At 31.2% G+C, this 20,735-nt stretch overlaps 2 protein-coding genes across 2 annotated transcripts; one reads left to right on the top strand and one right to left on the bottom strand.

The window, feature by feature from the left end:
- Positions 1–9,050: 9,050 nt before the first annotated feature.
- On the bottom strand, positions 9,051–9,821 carry LOC107164969 (uncharacterized). Its single transcript, XM_089229535.1, has 2 exons — positions 9,504–9,821; positions 9,051–9,230 (listed from the first exon to the last, which is right to left on the bottom strand). Exons 1-2 carry the CDS (start codon positions 9,819–9,821, stop codon positions 9,051–9,053), a joined length of 498 nt encoding a protein of 165 aa, XP_089085661.1.
- A 3,763-nt stretch (positions 9,822–13,584) lies between these two features.
- On the top strand, positions 13,585–14,011 carry LOC149060549 (uncharacterized). Its single transcript, XM_089217160.1, has one exon. It carries the CDS (start codon positions 13,585–13,587, stop codon positions 13,999–14,001), a length of 417 nt encoding a protein of 138 aa, XP_089073286.1. The 3' UTR covers positions 14,002–14,011.
- The last annotated feature ends 6,724 nt before the right edge of the window (positions 14,012–20,735 follow it).

The raw sequence follows: 20,735 nt of genomic DNA on the forward strand, positions 1-20,735 counted from the left end.
TTAATATTATATATTATTGTGATTTGTGTAGATGTTTATAAATGTAAGTTATATACTTCATTGTATTTTAAATGTTTTGTCAGTATATTTTATTATTTAAAAAAAGATACATAGTTAGCACCTAATCATTATTGTTTTGTTATTATTTTTAATATTTATTTTATTTTATTATAATTATTATTACACAATAAGAGTTTATTATTTTTTAATTTAATTTAGTATGTAATTAGGTTCTATTAGAATACTAGCTAATATACACTAGTTTCAATAATAATTTATAACAATGTGTTTATTTTATTTAAACTCATGTTTGATAATAAACTTTGATTGACGTTATTTGAACATGTTATTTGGAAAACAATTAACACTAAAATATATCATCTGCGAGCATAAATTAACTGGGGCAGTAATGTCGACACAGATTCCCAACTTTATCGCTGTCAGTCAAAGAAAAAATAATAGCAAAAATACTGCAGTGGTATAATGGGCAGGGAATGAAAAAAACTAAAGAATGTATAATAATATTATACTTCCATGATAAATATAAATTAAAAGGGCTACAGTCCACGATAGTCGTTTTAATGACTAATAAGCATTATGAATTTAAAATGTTTTTTATTTCTATTCAATAAAATAAGACATTCCTAATTTACAGCTATCTTTATCTATGGATAATATAGAACAATATTAGTTTGAGGCTATATATTGCTTATATACCTATGGCTTTAAAATAAAATAATAATGATAAATATAAATATACGAAAAGATGTTTATACAGATGACTAAACTAATTTTTTTTTCTTTGTATGGTGCTATGTCCGGGAATTTCTATTGGGGCACCCGTAGGTTTCTTCCATGCCCCGGAGTGGGGGATGGCGGCACTTGTTCTCCGGACACCGTGACTTGCCCGGAGAAAAATGTCGAAAATTCGAGGATCGAACCCGGTCCGGCTGAGCCATATCCCACGCATTAGACCGCTCGGCCACCTCGTCCCCAGTAAACTAAATAATAATATGGAATGATTCAATTAACTAAATGAAAAATTGTATAACAACATAAAACGTATACAGATTACAGACTGAAGGTTAAATGTAACTAATGTTTGCTTTTCATCAAATCATCAAAAAAGCTAGAGAAGAGCTGAAAGTGGCACTCTAAGAAGTATAATTAAAGCACAACTTCATGCCAAAATACTTGAGAATAAAGTTGGACCATACGCTCACATTTAAAGAACACCTTGACAAAACTGAAAAGAAAGTACGATCCCGAAATCAATCTTATTCAAAAACATGCCGGTACAGGGTGGGGTGTTGATGATAAAACACTACGGACAGCAGCACTGGCGTTAACATATATAGTGCAGCAAAATACGGTGCCCAAGTGTGGTGCAATAATGCACACTTAAGGAATGTCGATACACAATTGCATATTTGCATAACGTAATGAGAGTGATTAGCGGCATGGTGAAGTTCAATCAGATGCAGTGGCTACTAGTTTTAAGCAATATAGCCCCACCAGACCTACCAAGAAAGCATAAAGTTATTAATGTTATCAAGAAAGCCAAAGATTGCAGAAATTCACTGCTAGCCGAAAGATTAGAAGATATACCAACGTCCAACACTCAGACTAAAATCAAGGAACCACCTTAGTAGACAGCTAAATACCTAATAAGATCAGAATTTGAAACTAAAAAATGCTGGTGCGATGAATGGACTAATTATACTATACCAATCAAATACAAAAGCCTGGTGCTGGACACCAATCAAAGAGTTATGGGTATGGAACTGCCTAGACAAGAGTGGCCTGTACTAAATCATCTTCGAACAGGCCATGGTCGTTGCACTGATATGGTGTTTTAATGGTGACTCCAAATCAGCCCAGCATGAGATTGTGGCAACGATAAGTAAACAATAAATCAAATTATAAAGGAATGTCAATTAAGGAAATTCAACCAGAGTATCGAAAGAATCCACACCATAACGCCGGAAGCAATAAAGTGGATAAGGGAACTTAACGTACACCTGTAAACTATTCATACTTCATTATGTTTTATTATATTATTTTATGTTATACATTTTTATAACCTATTTAATCTCAATTTAGTTTAATTTCTGTTTTATGTTTTACGTTTTATATTTTATGTTATTGTTTAATTTTTTTTTTTTTTTTTTTGTCATCAAAAATAATTATTTTTTCTGTCTTGTTTATTTTTAAGCCATACGAATAAATAAATAAATAAGTATATACATAAGACATGTGTGCCATACATTGTCGGAAGCCTTTGAGATATAGATAAAGATGGAACCAATATGACAGTTTCGGAGGAGTATCTTCTTCCTTAGCATATTGAGTAAAATGACGGTCACCAAAGCACTTATTGGAGTGAGAACGCAGAATTTTTTTATGTGCGTTGACAATAAGCGCTATATGGAATACCTTTTGTGGGTTTCCTAGCGTCAACAAAACAACGCAATGTAAAAGCCAATATAAGGAATATATTTCTTTGGATGATTTAGATAGTAAAATTTCAACAATAGGTATTGGATATTTAAAACAAATTTCAAAACCGTGATACGGAGGCCACAAAATAATGTATGAGTGTATAGCAAAATATACCTATTATATAATCAATTAAAATGCTATTTTTTTAAAAGTTATATGTTATACCAACTAGCTGTATACCCAACTTTGTCTGGGTTGAAATAAATTGTTCGATCGTTTTCCGTTTTTTTTTTCAGTATTATAATATACTTAAATACACACACAATTGCATTGATTAATATTATGATTCTCAATTTAGGATGAATCCTTGGCATATTTTTGATATGTCTTCTTCTTCTTCTTCTTCTTCTTCTTCTTCTTCTTCTTCTTCTTCTTCTTCTTCTTCTTCTTCTTCATCTTCTTCTTCTTCTTCTTCTTCTTCTTCTTCTTCTTCTTCTTCTTCTTCTTCTTCTTCTTCTTCTTCTTCTTCTTCTTCTTGGCTTTATGACTCTCCAAGAGTCTTCGCCGTCACCGTCAAAGCCTTCCATATCTCCCGATCTTGGACTATATACTTCCAATCGTCTACTTCCAGTGTTCTTAAATCCTGTCTTAGTCTTACCCCGTCAAACCATCGCTTCCTTGGTCTACCTTTCGGTCTTTTTCCACTTGGTATGTATTCTATGGCTGCACTTACAGCCTTCGATTCATCCCTTTGCATAGCGTGTCCGAACCATTGCAGTCGTTGTGCTTTTATGTAGTTGGTTACCTTCGTGCTTTGTGTAATTTTTCGGATTTCTGCGTTTGTCCTTCTTCGCCAGCACCCCAATTCGTCATCATATATCGCACCAAAAATCCTTCTCAGTACCTTATTCTCGAAGGAGAGTAACCTTTTCTCCATTTGCGCTGTTATCGTCCACACCTCGCAGCCATACGTCAGCGTTGGTCTAACTACAGCCATATACAATCTTAATTTCGTCCTTCTCGAGAATAGTTTGGATTTGAAAAACTTTAATACTGCATAATAAGCCCTTTCCGCTCTGTGTATGCGGTTTACTATTTCTACGCTCCAGTCATTATTACTCTTGATGGTAGCTCCAAGGTATTTAAACTGGTTTACTTTTTCAAAAACCAATCCTTTCACTGCAAATATTTCATGGTCGTTTCCCAATAGTTCCATTACTTTGGTTTTTTCTTGATTTACTGTTAAGCCCGCTGTTTCAGCTTTGTCAATTAATGTAGTTGCATTATTCACTACAGTTTCTTTGCTATTGCCAATTAGGTTTAGGTCGTTAGCAAACCCTAACACATCCAACATCGATGCACCTACCTCCAATCCATATCCATTATGCTGTACACTTCTTATCACCTTTTCTAATGCTATATTGAATAGCAAGGGAGAGAGTGCATTTCCCTGTTTAAGACCTGTAATTACTTGAAACTCTTTGGATGCGGTTTGGTCTACCCTTACCGTGTACTTCGTACCTTCCATGTACATTTTTGTTAACGCTATTAATTTTGCTCGAAACCCAAATTCAGCCATTATATTATACAGGCTTTCCCGGTGTATACTGTCGTATGCTTTTTAAAAGTCGACGAATATTTGCCATATATTTTGACGAAATTCATATTTCTTTTCTATAATTCGTCCGATTACTGATAGCTGATCAATCGTTGATTTACGTTTCCGAAATCCACATTGGTAATCTCCAATGTACTCCTCTGCTATAGGTTGTAATCGTTTCAATAAAATCTTTGCAAACACCTTGTATACTGTATTTATCAGGGAAATTCCTCTGTAGTTGTTACACTCCAATTTTTCGACTTTCTTATGTAGTGGAATAATTATAGCTTTGTTCCAATCATCCGGAAGCTTTTCTTCTTTTCATATAGTCACGCACAGTTCGTGAATATTTGTATACAGTACCTCGCCTCCGTATTTCAGTAGTTCAGCCGGAATACCATCAGTAACAGGTGCCTTCCAATTTTTGAGACTATTAATTGCCATCTTGGTTTCATCTAAATTAATTTCGCATACTTCCGGTTTAGCCCTTTGTTCTTCCCATCAAGGCACTGGGTTCTCTGGTACTGTCCCATTAAGCAGCTCTTTAAAGTATTCCATCCACCTACCTATTTTTTTATCGGGTTCTATCAATAACCTTCCATCAACACTCTTGACGGCTTTCAACATAGGGTTATATTTTTTATACTTCCTAATTCTCGCGAAAAAATTTCGCACCCTACCCTGCGAATAATCTTGTTCGGTACGACTTAATAATTCATTCATATAGCTTTTCTTTTCTCTTTGTAAGGTTCATTTACATAATCTGCGTTCTTGTTCAAAGAGTTCTTTTGCTTCTGGTTGGCTTGACCCAAGGTAGATTTGCCGGGCCTCTCCCCTTCTTTCTATTGCTATATTACACTATACAGGGTAATTTCAAAATTTAAGTTAAAGTCATTGTATCATAAAATTATTTAAAATAGTGAATAATTTATAGAACAAAAGTTTTTTTATTTAGAAAACTCTAATATGATTTCACAATTTTATAATTGTTAACAACATTTTTGGAGGGTTTTGTGTGGTCAAATTTAGAAATTCATATGGAAACCTTTTTTGCAATCATAATGTGGGGGAGTAGTTTAAATAAATTGTAATGAATGAACAACATTAATTAATGTGAATCTCTACGCTTGAGAGATATTCTAGACTAGAAATTGTAATAAATTAACCTCATTCCGACAAGTAACTGATAGTATCACTTATTAGTTTTTGCGTCATAAATCATTAATGTACGAGTACTGCTTCCGCACACCTATACAAAAGATTATAATATGCCTGTCATATGTATCCGCAATACTAATAACATCTTAGATCATATACGTATATTATGATTCTAATCATTATAAAATATATAATCAACAATCACACAGATGCCTTACATTATACTTAATGTTATATATTTAATTTATAATACATAAAATATTAGAACTTGTATTACTATGGAAAACTTTGAAACCAGCAACAAATATGTTGCTCTTAAATCAAATGCTGAAACTGGAATCGAATTAAAAGAAGTGTTTCTTCAATTTATATCATTCCTAACATTGGATCTTTTCAAGGCTGGACATTAACGAGTTAATAAGTTAAAAGTTAAGTTAATTTTAACTTATTAACTTAACTTATTTTTATGTACGTTAACTTAAAATTAACTTCTACTTTTTAGATTCTGAACGGAGTGATAAATGTATTGATATTACAGAGATATGTGTTTTTTTTGTGTCTGTGTTCAGCATAACTAGTCAAAATAATGCTTCAATTTCAAAGTTTGGGGGTAGTTTCCGATGGAAAAGTGAATACCCTTGGTGCATTATACAGGTCAAAAGTAAACATTTTCCAACAGTTTTCAAAAAAATCGAGAAAAACAAAAAAAAAAATGACAGAAAATCGGGCCGGAATTTTTACGCAAAACCAGTTTAAGACCAAATCGATTTTTTTATATGGTTCTAATTCAATAACTAATCTTTGTAGATAATTGAATTTTCACCTAATGTTTATGTTAGTGTTATCTATATACAGTTTAAATTTCAAAAATTTTTGACTTTTTTTGAATTATTTATAGACCTTTAAAATTTTTGATTTTTATGAGAATTTTTTTTTGAAGAGTCGGTAAAAAAGTTTTGGATGACCAAAAAAACTTGAAAATTTAATACAAGGTTCCTTATGAGTTTTTCTTATTGAAGCTAAAAAAAAAATTAAAAATCGTGTTTCAACATTTTTTTTTAATCGTTTATAATTCAAATTTTTACGAAATCTGTGAAAAACGTGAAAATTTGCAAGTAATTTTAAGTTGAAAAATCATAAAGTTGTTTGTGTTTTTAACTAAGGATTAAAAAAAAAACCCTAAGTTTTCCATAAGTTTTCCTTCAAGTAGCTATAGAGAAAACTTGAAGCATCATTATAGGAAAAATTTTAGGTGCGTTTGAATTTTAATTTTTTAAGAAATAGCGTAACAATAACGATTTATCCTCAAACGATTTTAAATATTTGTTATTATTAAAAAATTATAAGTCGTAGATATTTGAAAATTTTACCAGTTATTTATATTGGCATTTTCTTTACGTGAATTAATTTTCAAAATATTTCGTCTTTTTTGTTTGAGATATTTATAGACAACCGAAATTTTCAATTTTTTTGATGTGTCGATAAAAATTTTTATTAGCATTTGAAGTTCAAATATTGACAAAAATTCGTCAAAACCATGAATATTATAAAAAAATTATACTTTAGTTCAAAATTCATAAAATTTTTTGTATTTATATCTATGGTTATAAAATTCAACACTAAGTTTTCCATAAGTTTTGCTTCAAATAGCGATAGAGAAAATTATAGGAATTATAGGAAAAATGTTTTGAGCGTTTGAGTTTTAAATTTTTATGAAATCGCGTAACGATAACGATTAATCCTCAAACCAGGTATATGATGTATATCTATAATAATATAAGGTACTATGAATTATGATAACTATTACATGCAATGTTTTTGGAAAAATTGATTAACCGTGTCTAATGCAAAATGCATCCTAATCGAAAAATAAAATATTTGTTTCAAAATAGAATATATGACAATATTTAAATATAATATATCCTAGACTAACAAATCATCTCCGTTCAGAATCGTTTTTCGTATACAATGATACCTATCATTACATTCAAATTTAACCTATCCTAGTCAGAGGTCCGCCCCACCTCCTAATGTACAGCAGAGTGACATCCACTTACCCGCTTTTTAATATTACCAAATAAGTTAATTTTGAATTTTCGTTTTATCAAGAATATATTTTAGTCTATAACGGTTCGTCGATTTAAAATTCGTAGAATATTAGAAAATATTGTTGGAAAAAAAAAGAAGATATTTTCGTAATTACTTTTATAAATAACAACTAATATCTTATATTAATTAAGTATGTACTAACAAAATTATAAATAATAATTTATAATATAGAGATAACATTGTAACAATGTGACATTTATTAAGCCGATGATCATATTATTAATCACACTATCAAAGTCTCGAAGTAGGTATCTATTGTATACCTACCTACATGTTGTATTGAAACCATTCAAGTACTTTAAGACTATAGAGAACAAGGAATAAGAAGCATTAATTTCGATGTACCTAACTCATAAATATATTTTAATTGATAACATTGTATATACCTACTATATTACTACCTATTAGTAGTAATATTAATACTAACCTAGTATAGTAGTAATACTAATACTAACCTTACAGACAACGATAAACTTAAATATTCATTCAAGAATCCAAGGTATCAATTTTGAAGTAGGTATATGTATATTATTATGCTCTGCTACGATCCTACACTTACACTTGTATTTTCATCAAGTCACTACAATATGACTTCAAGATAGTTTAAAGGTTATTAATTATAAGTGAGTGAATAATTATCGGAGTTGGTAAATTGCGTCCCGCAAAAGAGGTCATAGTTATATACTGTGTAAATTGCGGCCCGAGTATATTTTATACATACGTAAATTGCGGCCCGGGTATATTTGAAATGTACGTAAATTGCGGGCCCGGGATATTCCGATTTCCGGTCGGCTGGTTATTTTATCTTTAATATTGATCGATAAGGATATCGCTTGATGCTCACTTATATAATATATTACTAGCCGCCAGTGTGCCGTGTGCATTTGATCGAAATATTTTGCACGAGTTTTTACATTGGTCTACAGTATTTACAGTATATTTGGTAAATTAGTATTTGTATTTTTTTTTAATTTAATAACAATGGAAGTTATGAAAAGTGAAAAAAATAAAACGTTGAAAATAGTTGATGGTTTCAAATTTCGTTTTCAAAAACTTCTGAACAATGATATTCAACGTTGGTGTTGTACAGTCAAAACTTGTAAGTGTTTTTTAAAATTTAATAATAATAGTATATGTATAGATAGCTTTAAAGATCATAACCATCTACAACTTTCGGAACAAATTATAAATTTATAAATCTTATAAGTTTTTACCAGTATATTAATTCGAATTTTTATAATACTATTTTTTTCACTATACACATTTTTACTACCTAATATAATATTTTTTAATTATAAACAAAACAGCAAAACCAATATTTTTAATCATACCAATATGAATACAATTATATTGTCAGTCCTAAGTCTGAAAAATGGGAAGGAAAATATTGATTTCGTAACACTTAATGTAATTTACATAACAATGACAAATATTTAAGTAGGCAAATATATTAAAATATACCGGGGCCGCAATTTACGTATGTATAAAATTTACCCGGGCCGCAATTTACATAAAAAATTTGAAACGGGACGCAATTTACAGCGACCCATAATTATTATTAAACATGCGCCAAAAATATTTGGCAGGTCTGCTAATATCTATAACTATAAACCTTAGAAAATCTTATTACCTTATATGTTATACTAGTTATATCTACATATTTTTATTGAACTGCTGGTGTTTTTAATAGATAATGTATTATTATAATGATAATCTATAACTTGATATAATTTAGTTTATTTTAATCGCATGCACATAGAGAACGTTTTTTCTTAGTTTTGCAGATATAATTATTTTTCCACAATCGTGCAGGTGAACAATTTGGAAATGGAAGTCTCATGCAGCCTAATTTAGTGCAGCAACCAGTATGTTTACATGTATCTTGTAAGCCGTTGAATCTAACACATAAACATTTTTGAATCTGGAAAATATTGCATTTACACATCGTAAGTTTTATAATGTTGGCTATATTTGATTTTTGTATATGATATTATTGATATTATATTTTTATATTTGGTATATATATAATATATATATATATATATATATATATTATATATATTATATCTATCTGGATGCTGTAATTAATAAAATATATAATATATAAATGTTGTTATTTTCTTAATAAATTATAATTTATATTTTACACACTTAAATGTTATGAGAAAAATATTGATTTTTAATGTTCACTCACTAATCTTCCCGTTTTTAAAGCAAAGTCTTTCCCGTGTGGTGTCAGTTCAAAATTATCACATTCACCTTTTCCTGCAGAGAAAAAACTGCTAATGCAAGGTCTCGCTTTTTCACAACAATTGACATTAGTCAAAGGAGTCGGTTCAACGGGTGATAAAGTACAACATTTGTACTTTTGACCAATTTCGGTCGCATTCTTTTGCTTATCACAATCTACTTTTTTGACGAGATCTTTCACCGTCTCTTCTCGTGTGTTAATTGATGTATTCATATCACACGCCGACACCGTACAACATTCTACCTTTGGTATTGAACACATTTCTAAGCAAATTAAAAAAATTAATTTTATTTGTGGTTTTAAAATATATTTATGTTAAAAATATAAACTATTTAAATATATGACCCATCTATGTTTATTTATTAGTAAGAAATTTAATAGGTCACGTTGGAAACAATGTTCAAAATAACATAACACTATATAGTATGCAAATAATATAATTGTATAGGTATTCAAATTTTAAACGGTACGGGGTAGAACACCGTTTTCAGAAACTCTCATCTCAAATCTCAATAAGTCAAAAGTTGCTACCATAATTTAATTATAATGCATAGTACGAGGACTATTGTAGAGATTATTGTAAACAATCATTCCTATTATTGGCTCTGACTTTTTAAAACTTGTTATGGAACAAATAATCACATGCATAAAAATGGTTTTTTTTTTTTTAAGACTAATAAAAACCCCGAGCAAAACAAAGCATAATAAAATCCATTATAATAAGTGAAACTTGCACCAAATTAATAAAGGAACGAGAGTAATGTGTGCGGTTTTCATATTGGATTTCCAAGAGCCAACTACGGTGATCGTCTAGATTCTAGACTCTAAAACAATGCAATACGTATAAATATATAGGTGTATCGGTCAATAACGTTCAGTCTTCCATTATCTTTGCAACCGGTCAAACAGTTTAAACACTTCAAACATCGACGACCAAAGACCAGAGACGACCATCACCATTAGCCGTCAACGTAGCTCAAACAGACGTTCCAAAGTCAATCACCGCGACGCCCTAATCTAACATCTAAATCATTAGCGCAACTAAAAAATTTTCAATGGATTCCTAAAATATTAATAAACCTTTAAAAATTCAGCTGTATTTCCATTTTTTTTTTTAAAGTTTTTAATAATAATAATTTATTTTAATTTCATTTCACAAATATATAAAATATATTTTAATATATTGCCTACCTTTCTATAAATCGTGGCTAATATACCAGAGTCCTATACTCATATTTTATCTTTTATATATGATACACGTTTTTATCGTTCGTATTATGTACGCACTGGTTAGGTTAGGTTAGGTTAAATTTTTATATGTTTTTCAGGATTTATTTGAAATTAATAAATGTGATCTTAAAATTAAAATGGTTGTCTTTAAAAATTCATACTGCAATAATGAAAAAACAGATAATTTTAGTCTCATTCAGGAAAATGTATCTAAAAAAGTATTCCCAAATTTTTATAGGATGGATATTGCCAATTTCGTCTGCAACATCTGATCGTTCATTTTCAGCCACGAGACGCATAAATACGTACTTAAGATCTACAATGGAGCAAGATAGATTTAATAATTTATCAATATTGAATATCGAAAAAGATGTAGTAATTGATCCCAAGGTCATTTTGGAACGATTCACAGCCAACAACAAAAGAAAAATGAATCTTATATAATATTATGTCAATAACTATTTTACGATGCATATAAAATATATAATTAAAAGCAAAGGTGGGAAAGTTAATGAAAAAAATTAACTTTGGCAAGTTAAATTAATTCAATAAAATTGCCTTCAGTTAAGTTAAAAGTTACTAAAAAAAAATTAACTAGATAAGTTAAAAGTTAAGATAGAAAATAAAATAAACTTAACTCAGTTTAAAAAAAGTTCATTTTTTTTTCAAGTCACAATAATCATAAGTCATTGATTGCCCTAGTATTTTAATTTATACATTATACAAATATTTACCAAGACGCTTATCAGTATTCTAATATTAATACTATTTACTAGTGAAGATTAAAATTTAATTATTTAAAATATTCTAACAATATCCGTATTATATTTCTTTTTTTTAGAAATATAGACATCCTCACACAATGACCCTGAAAGACACTTTCGATATTAAAATACCTATTAGTGAATAACTTAGTGAATAACTTAGTAATGTCCGATTTAGTCGCCAGGATGTCGTTAATAGCCACAATGGACATTTATATTGAAAGACACTTTCGAAGAAAATAGGTATCCTTATTCAATTAAAAGTATACTACACACTGCAAAACCATTTATATTGATAGATGTATTGACAATAAGAGATATTAGGTAGGTATTAGTACCTTATGCCGGACGTATTTAAATCCCTCACACCTATTTAAAAGACTCCTGACTGAAAGAGCTGTCAGTCTTTCAGTACGTTTTAAACCGTTGTTCAAGTCTTTATAAATTTTAGTGAGTTACAAAGTGTGTTAGTAGTTGTTTTTGTATTACCTTATATTATTTAAAAATGTTTAAATGCAAACAGTGTCCGTCGGTTTTAACACGTAAAGATAGTTTAGTCAGACGTATGAAAACTCATTATGGATACCAAATAGTGTGCAGTATTTGCAGTAAGAAATTCTCTCGGAAAGACGCTTTAAGCAGACATATGAAAAACATTCACGGTATGTTTATTTAAATTTTTTTTTTTTCAAAAATTCAATTTAATATTTATTTTACAAGCTGTTGCTCGCGTTCAAGATAATATCGAGATCACTCCGAATAGGTCTGATGAGTTAAACGGAGATTTTAACGATGGATATGATGATCTCTTTATGGATGCTATCGATGAATTCTTAACGCAAATCAACCCTACACAGGCGACATGGGTTTGGTACCCAGTCATTGGTAACATGTAATTTTTAAAATAAATATATATATATATATATATATTAACAAATTATTATTTATGTATGCCTATCAGTCCACCACCATCGTTTAACTGTTTAGACGACACAGCTGATGGATTTGATTCAGACAATTATGCATAGCGGCCTCCATGGTATACAACACCAACGAGCCTAGTAGCTTATGTAAACGAAGGATCCATTAACATGGTAATATACATACATTTAATTGTGTAATGTTTATATTGACAAATTATAATTATTTAGTTTATCAATGAGAACGATGGTCACCAGCGATAACAGGGCATGGTTTTGAAAATTTTACGGAGTACCCCCTATGGTATAATAACCGTATGAAATCTCCACTGACGAGCCCTGCAGTTGATGAGAACGACGGTCCGACGTCTTTCAACCACTCGCTGGCTCTTCTCGGCTTCACGGGGCGAGAGTCGACAAAAAAATTAAATAAGCGAAACGTCAAACGTAAATTATTTGAATAATATTGTATAATATTTTATGAAAAAATAAAAACAAGCGTGATGTTTAAAAACAAGTTTTTTTTTTTATTATTAGAATATAAGGTATAAAATATTTACAAGGTATATAAAAAAATTACAAAATATATACAAGGTTTACAATTTTCTAACATCTCCACTAAACGGATGAAACTATGCCACCCCGCCATACACTTGGATATTTTTATTTTCACCTATTTAACCACAGGATACTAATAACTTGCAGCTGCTTACACAAATAATTTCGATGAATACACCATATAGGAGACATTAGTCCACAATGACACCATCGCCGCCGCCGCCACCACCACAGCCGCCGTATATTTCCTGCCATTAGGCTTATTCAATATTAAAATACCTAATAATGAATAACTTAGTAATGATCGATTCAGTCACCAGGATGTCACCCGTCTTAACATTAGTCCACATCAATTATTTACATTATACCATTTTACCATTATAATTGAAAAATGCCCCCACCTATTATAGACTCCTGACTGAAAGAGCCGTTTAGTCCGTCTACTGCGTTACACCGTTGTACACGTATTTTTTCTCTCCAAGTCTTTAAAATTTTTAGTGAGTTTTTAGGTGTGTTTGTCGTTGTTTTTGTATTACCTTATATTATTTAAAAATGTTTAAATGCGAACAGCGTCCGTCGATTTTCACACGTAAAGATAATTTTGTCAGACATGGAAAAACTCATACTGGTATTCATTTTCCATGTACTATATGTCAGTCAACATTCACATACAAAACCAACTTGAACAAACATATGAAAAATGTTCATGGTATCGTACCAGATCTTCGCCAACCTTATGCGCAGCTCGACCAACCAGCTGCATCGATCGATGCTCAACCAACTCCACCGAGTGTCATACAGTTCGCGCCTCGCGTTGCTCTACAGGGAGACATACAAATAGCACCACAGATATTTGTCCCCGATATCCCAGCTGGTGGCTCAAACATGATGTCTGAGGACGAGATTTGCATGGCAGCAATGGACGAATTTGAAAATGAAAAGTTCAAAACGATAATACAGGTTAGTTAAATTTTTTTTATTGGGGCCCGAAATAAAAGATTTTTTTTCATAACAAATTTTTAATAGATAAGTCAATAGATTTTTAAAAAGATTCGCCATCACATTTTATTTAATTAGGATCATGTATTTTATTTTAAAGATTACACTACGAACAATAAGGGGAAACATGTCTCCGCCGCGAACATCGCGTCAGCAGTTAGGGCTAAAAAAGCACGTATGGATTTAGTACAGTCTCCAGGGTTTGTGGAAATCTCGTCGTCCGCGGCTCAAAAAATCACCTGGAATTTCGCGAAAAATTTGACTAATGTTCAAAATTACATCGACTTTCTCCGTTCACTAAGACCTGCTCTGTCAGACATACTGTAAACTCGCGTTCAGGAACATCCAATAAAATTTAGCTTGAAGCTCGAGGCGACCTACAATCGCCCACGTGTAGAAAATTCCTTGGAAAATCGTGCATTTAAAACATCTGCAGTTGAAATGTTTATGGAGTCTGGTATATCAACAATTCTTGAGAAATCTTTTACAAAATTATTGATGGAAGAGGAGACTTATACAAGTAGAGGTATTGGGTTCACGTTACAAACTATAGATGGATTTTTATTTGCAGTCTATAAATATACACCAATGTGTGGTTCATCGTATATATCATTGCCAGCATTTATAGACTCGATATTGTTAGAATATTTATTTGATTATGGGATAGTATTCGTATGCACATGCGCGAAACCCTGGCTGACGATAATTCTTTGCAAATGTGAACATTTTTAAAGACGAACAATATTATGTAGGTCAGTACTCCTTCGTCAATTAACAGTAATACTTCTCTGTAACACGTTATACTCCTCTAAAAATGGGTGTTATAAGCAATGTTTATTTTTTGTTTAATAAATACACTAGGATACGGTCGTCGCAGTCGTCCTCAAAATGAATTCGGTATTCCTATGTTATTTCAACCGTTAGTTTAATATTATTATTATTATGTATCATTGTTTAGCGTCTTAGGGCAACTGAATCCTGTAAATAGTCAACTACCCGATCCTAGAGATATAGACGATCTGTTTATACGAATAGACCAACTTATTGAAGATGTTAGACGTGATGAACAAGTATCACCGTCTGTTAACAACCGCAGAGATGTAAGATACTGAAGAAATGTCCAAAGATTATTCATCAGATGAGCTAAGGTACGTTTAATATTATTATTATTATTATTATTTTCTGACATTTAAATCATTTATAGTGGTGGAGACGAGGAGGAAATGTCAGAAGTCTATTATTCTCCGGACAGCGACTTCCTCAACTCATTCGATGAAAATAATTAACATTTATGATAAAAATGTGTTTATTTTTATAATATTAGATAGTTACAATACATTTTTCCATATCAAATCTTCGTCTTATTCTTAACTTTAAATATAATCAAACTCTGGTTAAATAGGTGAAAATATTAAAATATATTGTGAGGTAGCCTAGTGGTAAAAAATCGCACGGTAGGTCCGGGTTCGATACCCGATCAGTTATTTTGTAGTTTTTTTCTACGAAATAATATGATAATTGGTAACATGATAACAGTGATAACAGTGATAACAATAATATGATAAGTGGTAACAATAATATGATAACAATAACGCACAGTTACGCGGGTGGTGGCGGTGGCGGCGGGATGAGGATCAGTTGGCTCAGTTGGCGGCGGCGGTGGTGGTGGCGGGATCAGGATCAGGGATGAGGGATGAGGGTTGTGGGATGCGGGATGCGGGATGAGGGATGCGGGATACGGGATGAGGGATAAGGGATGAGGTTTCAGAATCAGCTATTTCATACTACTCACCCCCATGCCGCTCATACAAGACCAACTGTACAGATCCACCAATTCTACCAACGACTTGACCACTTATTTAAGTTGAGTCAGTGACGTAAATAGAGGTGCACGTGTGTCCTCTTCTTCTGAGTAGATACCAGAACATACCAACGGTTCGGTGCCAGGGTACATTTCTCATAACGGCTGATCAAATACTAAAAGTGCTTCCGTTATACGACTTTAATAATCTGGGTATGGAATTATCAATTTATTACAGCTAGTATATAGTAGTCAGTACAAAACATATAATATCATTAATATCCGTATTACCGTTTGATATTATAACCAATTACAGATTATTTTTATTTATGATATCCTAATTGCATTTCTTAATCTGGAATTCCAGAAATCCCACGATTTTATAACGTTTGATGATAGGTAATAATATGTATAATTTAAGAGTCATATACCGTAATAATCTACGAGTAATAGCAATAGCCATTGACGAATTGATTTGATGAGTATATAAGAGTACAAAAATGTAAGTAATTAATTTTTTCTTTTATAAATTGTAATATTCATAATAAATTAACAAAAGAAAAAAAATTCTAACATGTGGTTGTTTATTGATAATCTGACAATTGATAACGCTTGTCATTTCTGACTTCATAATTTTTATAATTTTATATGAGAGTTAAGACTAAGTTTAAAATAAATGCATTATGCATACCTATCTAATTACTTCATGACTTCAATCAAGTTGATATCTTTAAATCATTGTACCTAGTTAGTACGTACCTATACATTTTTGTCAACTGATTACTATCGTTTGGAAATGTTTGCATTTGTTTTAAGCTGACATCAAAAGACATAATTTCTATAACTTAGTACGTTTATCTAATTACACTTAATAGGTACTTTATATCTCTTGTTTGGATCATAGAAAAATAATATTTTCATTCTTCATCATCATTATTTAAGAAATACGCACCTATGTGTGTTTTAATTAGGTACCTATGTATCAACTTTTATTTTGTAAATGTCTTAATCATATTTAATTATGTTAGTATAGGTAGGTAACAATTTACCAAGACAAGATAGATATCTAAGACTTAAAAGTATGTACATATTACTGTATTTTTGTTTTTTAATCGAGTGAAAAATGTATTTTATTCATAACCTGTAATTTTTAGGTACCTATTTACTTACTATAAATCTCTTGCGTTCTGGCCAAAAAAGATGCTAAATTTTGTCATTTTGCGGTGTTTAAAAATAGTAACTCTAATATTAAGTTGAATCAAACAAAATATAAAGGTATTTATGTTATTGTTTAGATATTACTTATTCTTTAAATCAAAAATATTTTAAGATAGGTACATACATTAGTCAAAAAATACAGGTACCTATTACCTAACCTATTTGTATCAATTTTAAATAATTGTATCTGTATACTGTATAATTATAATTTATACAACAATTTTATGTAATTAGCTATTGCCTATTCATCTACTATTGATTTATAAATTTAATTATGAACAATAAAATATATTATGTAAAATTATTCAGTAGAAAAAAAACTATTCCAATAATTGCATTGATTATAAATAGCTCAATATGTAAAGATACCAAACACACGTTTTATTACTACAATAAACTGATAATTAGATAGTGTTTAGATTATAAAGGTTGTACAACAATTCAATAATGTGTAACGTCACAGAATTTTGACCTTTTTATTAGAATATTACATAATATCATTATTATAATCTTATAATATGTCCACGTCCTTTTATTATATAACTCATAGTATTTCCATAATCTCTATTATTATGCATGCGCTCATTAAATATTATAATGACAAAAACACTGTTATGTAATACTAGTCCCCTGACCTCCCCCACATGCAGTGGCCATCTCATCGATGTCACAGAGGGCGCTCCGCCGTTGCTGTCGGGCGTCGCGGTTGTAGCCACTGGTGTATACGGACAGGGCAACCTGTTTTCCCACTAATGTATATTATACGAAAGTTCCCGACGCGACGCACTGACCAACCCCCTACCCAAGAACATCGAGACGCCGGAACGGCCTACGACCAGCCACTGACGTATACTACCGAGCTGTCTGTTTTTCGCCACCATCGATGACCGATCTCCGGTGTTCGATTTTTGTTTCTGCTCAACGCCATTGACTCTCGCAACACGTCTCCCGGACTCAAACTTTTTGTTATTTGTTTTCACCATCGGCGGAATACCACCATGATGGGCTGAAGTGACGTCATAGGCCCGAGGCGGGCGAAGTCATCTCAAACATCATCAACTCAGTACAAGCAGTCGTCGTCAAGTATTATTTTTCCCCCCAACATTCCCCTTTTTTCATTTTGATTATGTATCACCATAGTTTTTTTATATACTCAGATTTTCCTCAGAGGTGCCCCGGTAACCGTCCTGCGGAGCCGTAGCATTATCTTATATATTTTTTCCCTGTATTTTGTGCACTTTGCCATGTGCCAAATATTATATATTTTTTCCCTGTATGTTATGCACTTTGCCATGTGCCAAATATTATATATTTTTGAATTGCACTTGCCATGTACCTTATTTTATATTATTTTATTCATATTGTTTAAAACACACCCTTTTCTTAAAACCGTGTAAAATATAACTATATGATGACCTTATATTTTGTCACATTTTTTTATTAATATTATTTATTTTACATTTTTTTCCCCCAATATAAATCCTCGGCATTAATTTGCCGTTGCGTGTATCAAAGCCTATGAGCTCCACCGACTTGACCTTCGGGTCATCACGCGGTGCGGCTCCTAGGTCACGACAGAAGTGTTCCCCTTTTGTCGTGGGTGGTTTTCGGTAGGTAAAATGCCCGAATTCTCACAAATGCATTGGCGTAAAATAGAAGCACAAACGTACATAATTATTATTATTCATTGATGACATTTATATTACAAAATAAATACAAAGTTCAAATGCAAATAGCTTCCTTAATTATTAACCCATAATTATGAATGATACGTCAAAATGCATTAAAATATAAATCCTGTATGAATCATATTTCAAAAATATAGGTTGCCATTTAAATTTTAAAAGTTATCACTTTAATATCCCCTTTTTAATTAATAAAAATGATTAATATCAAATGAGTTTAGATTATATGATTTCAAGAGGTTTTCATATTTTCTTATTCTTCTTTTGGGTTACGGCTGATCTGTGAAGGTTAGCCATCATTAATACTGATCCATCCAATGACGTAGGAATCGCAAATTTCGTTTTCCATTCGCAAGAAACTTAAAATCGTTTGGAGGACACCAAGGGTTGTTTAATAATTTTTTTTTTTTGATACTCAACTCACTAATACTAGCATTTAATAATTTTCCAATATCAAGTATACTCACAGATTTAACCGCTACTAACTTATTGCCCTGACCTTCAACTTCCTCGTTGATATTATAACTTAACATTTCAAAGCTGCTTTAAATTTTTTTGATTTTAGTTCTGTGGGAATCCAAGATGATAACTTAGATTGGGAAGATTTATTCATTTTTTAACTTCCACATATTAAATGAAAAATTCACGAATGCAACAAAACAGCTATACACCGATAAACGGCGATAAACAAATAAACGTCGTGTACCTGTGTGTACCTACGTTTTAATGCACTTGCTGCTCCGTGATTACTGACCATCGATTACCAAAATAATTAAGATTAGGTACTGTAGGTATTATACTATTATGTGAGCTATACATTAGGTTTTACGAAAGTACATTAAGATTATTTATCGCTTATCTAACACAATATAAATATAAAATATACCGTTTTATTTAATTATGTGTTGTAATCACAGAGACACGTGTATGATGTATAAGTTTCAAATATAGTAGAAATTTAAAACTATTCAATCTTATTTCCAAAAAAAATGTGAATATGCGTCATTTCGACGCGGCAATCTTGACGCACGTCAAATGGACGCGGCCATTTGGACGAACGACAATTGGACGCATACGTCATTTCGACGCATGCAATTTTGGCGCCACTAATTTTAGGGGCAAGTCAATTTTGACGCAAAACAAAATATAATTTTATACATATTAAGTAAAATAAAGTAAAATAATACAAAATAATACAATATAGTTTATAGTTTATAAAAAATTTACTATTTATAAAATTTTAAATTGTGCGCAATCCCTTGAAGCACTTCGTCGGTTGTAAAGTCACTTACATTTGTACATATTTGAATTAATCTTTTGGATGAGTCTTTGTATTTCTTTTTTTTAGTTGGTGCATACCCAGCAATTAATTGTTCTTTTATTACTTTTGTCTAACTTTCATCTCTTTGCAATGCACTTATAAACTTCCATATGACTGGTTTTTTACAATTTATTAATGCCGAAAATGCATTATGCCAGCCCTCAATACTATTATTGGTTCTCGGTAGATCAGATTGAAGACGTTCTGAACAGTTCCATACTTCGATAGGATATTGCGGTTGTCGACGTTGACCTCTCCTGTCCAAAATTCCAATTCATGTACTCGTAGTTTCGAAATAGGTGATTAGTGGAGTTAACATATTTTCATTTTCCATATAAAAATCGCTCTCCAATAAAACTTCAAAATAATTAACTACTTTGTCAATAGGTATAAAAGCAAGCGCTATTAATTTTCGAATTTGTAATGCAAAAGTTGCATCTTCTATATTTTGTTGTCAATCCGTAGTTTTGAACTTTTCGCCAAACTGCTTGACTAAAATGAAAAAAACAGCCATGTATCTCTGTACTTGGAAATTCATTTTTGATAGAGTTCATTGCTGCATTTTCAAAATCTGTTGTAAATGATTTCGGACATAAATCAAACTTAAGGAATTTTAATGCTTGAAACATTTTATTATACGTTACTTCTTTTTTATCGGGCAACAAAACATACACTGACG

Source organism: Diuraphis noxia, unplaced genomic scaffold (assembly GCF_037042655.1).
Source record: "Diuraphis noxia isolate RWA-SAM2 unplaced genomic scaffold, SU_Dnox_SAM2 contig0001, whole genome shotgun sequence".
NCBI classification, from domain to species: domain Eukaryota; kingdom Metazoa; phylum Arthropoda; class Insecta; order Hemiptera; family Aphididae; genus Diuraphis; species Diuraphis noxia.

Excerpts from the sequence above, each read along its gene's own strand:
- LOC107164969 (XM_089229535.1), bottom strand. The coding sequence starts at position 9,821 with ATGTGTTCAATACCAAAGGTAGAATGTTGTACGGTGTCGGCGTGTGAT. Across the intron at positions 9,231-9,503 it reads CTTTAAAAACGGGAAGATTA|ATTCAAAAATGTTTATGTGT; the intron begins GTGAGTGAACAT and ends AATATTTTCCAG.
- LOC149060549 (XM_089217160.1), top strand. The coding sequence starts at position 13,585 with ATGTTTAAATGCGAACAGCGTCCGTCGATTTTCACACGTAAAGATAAT.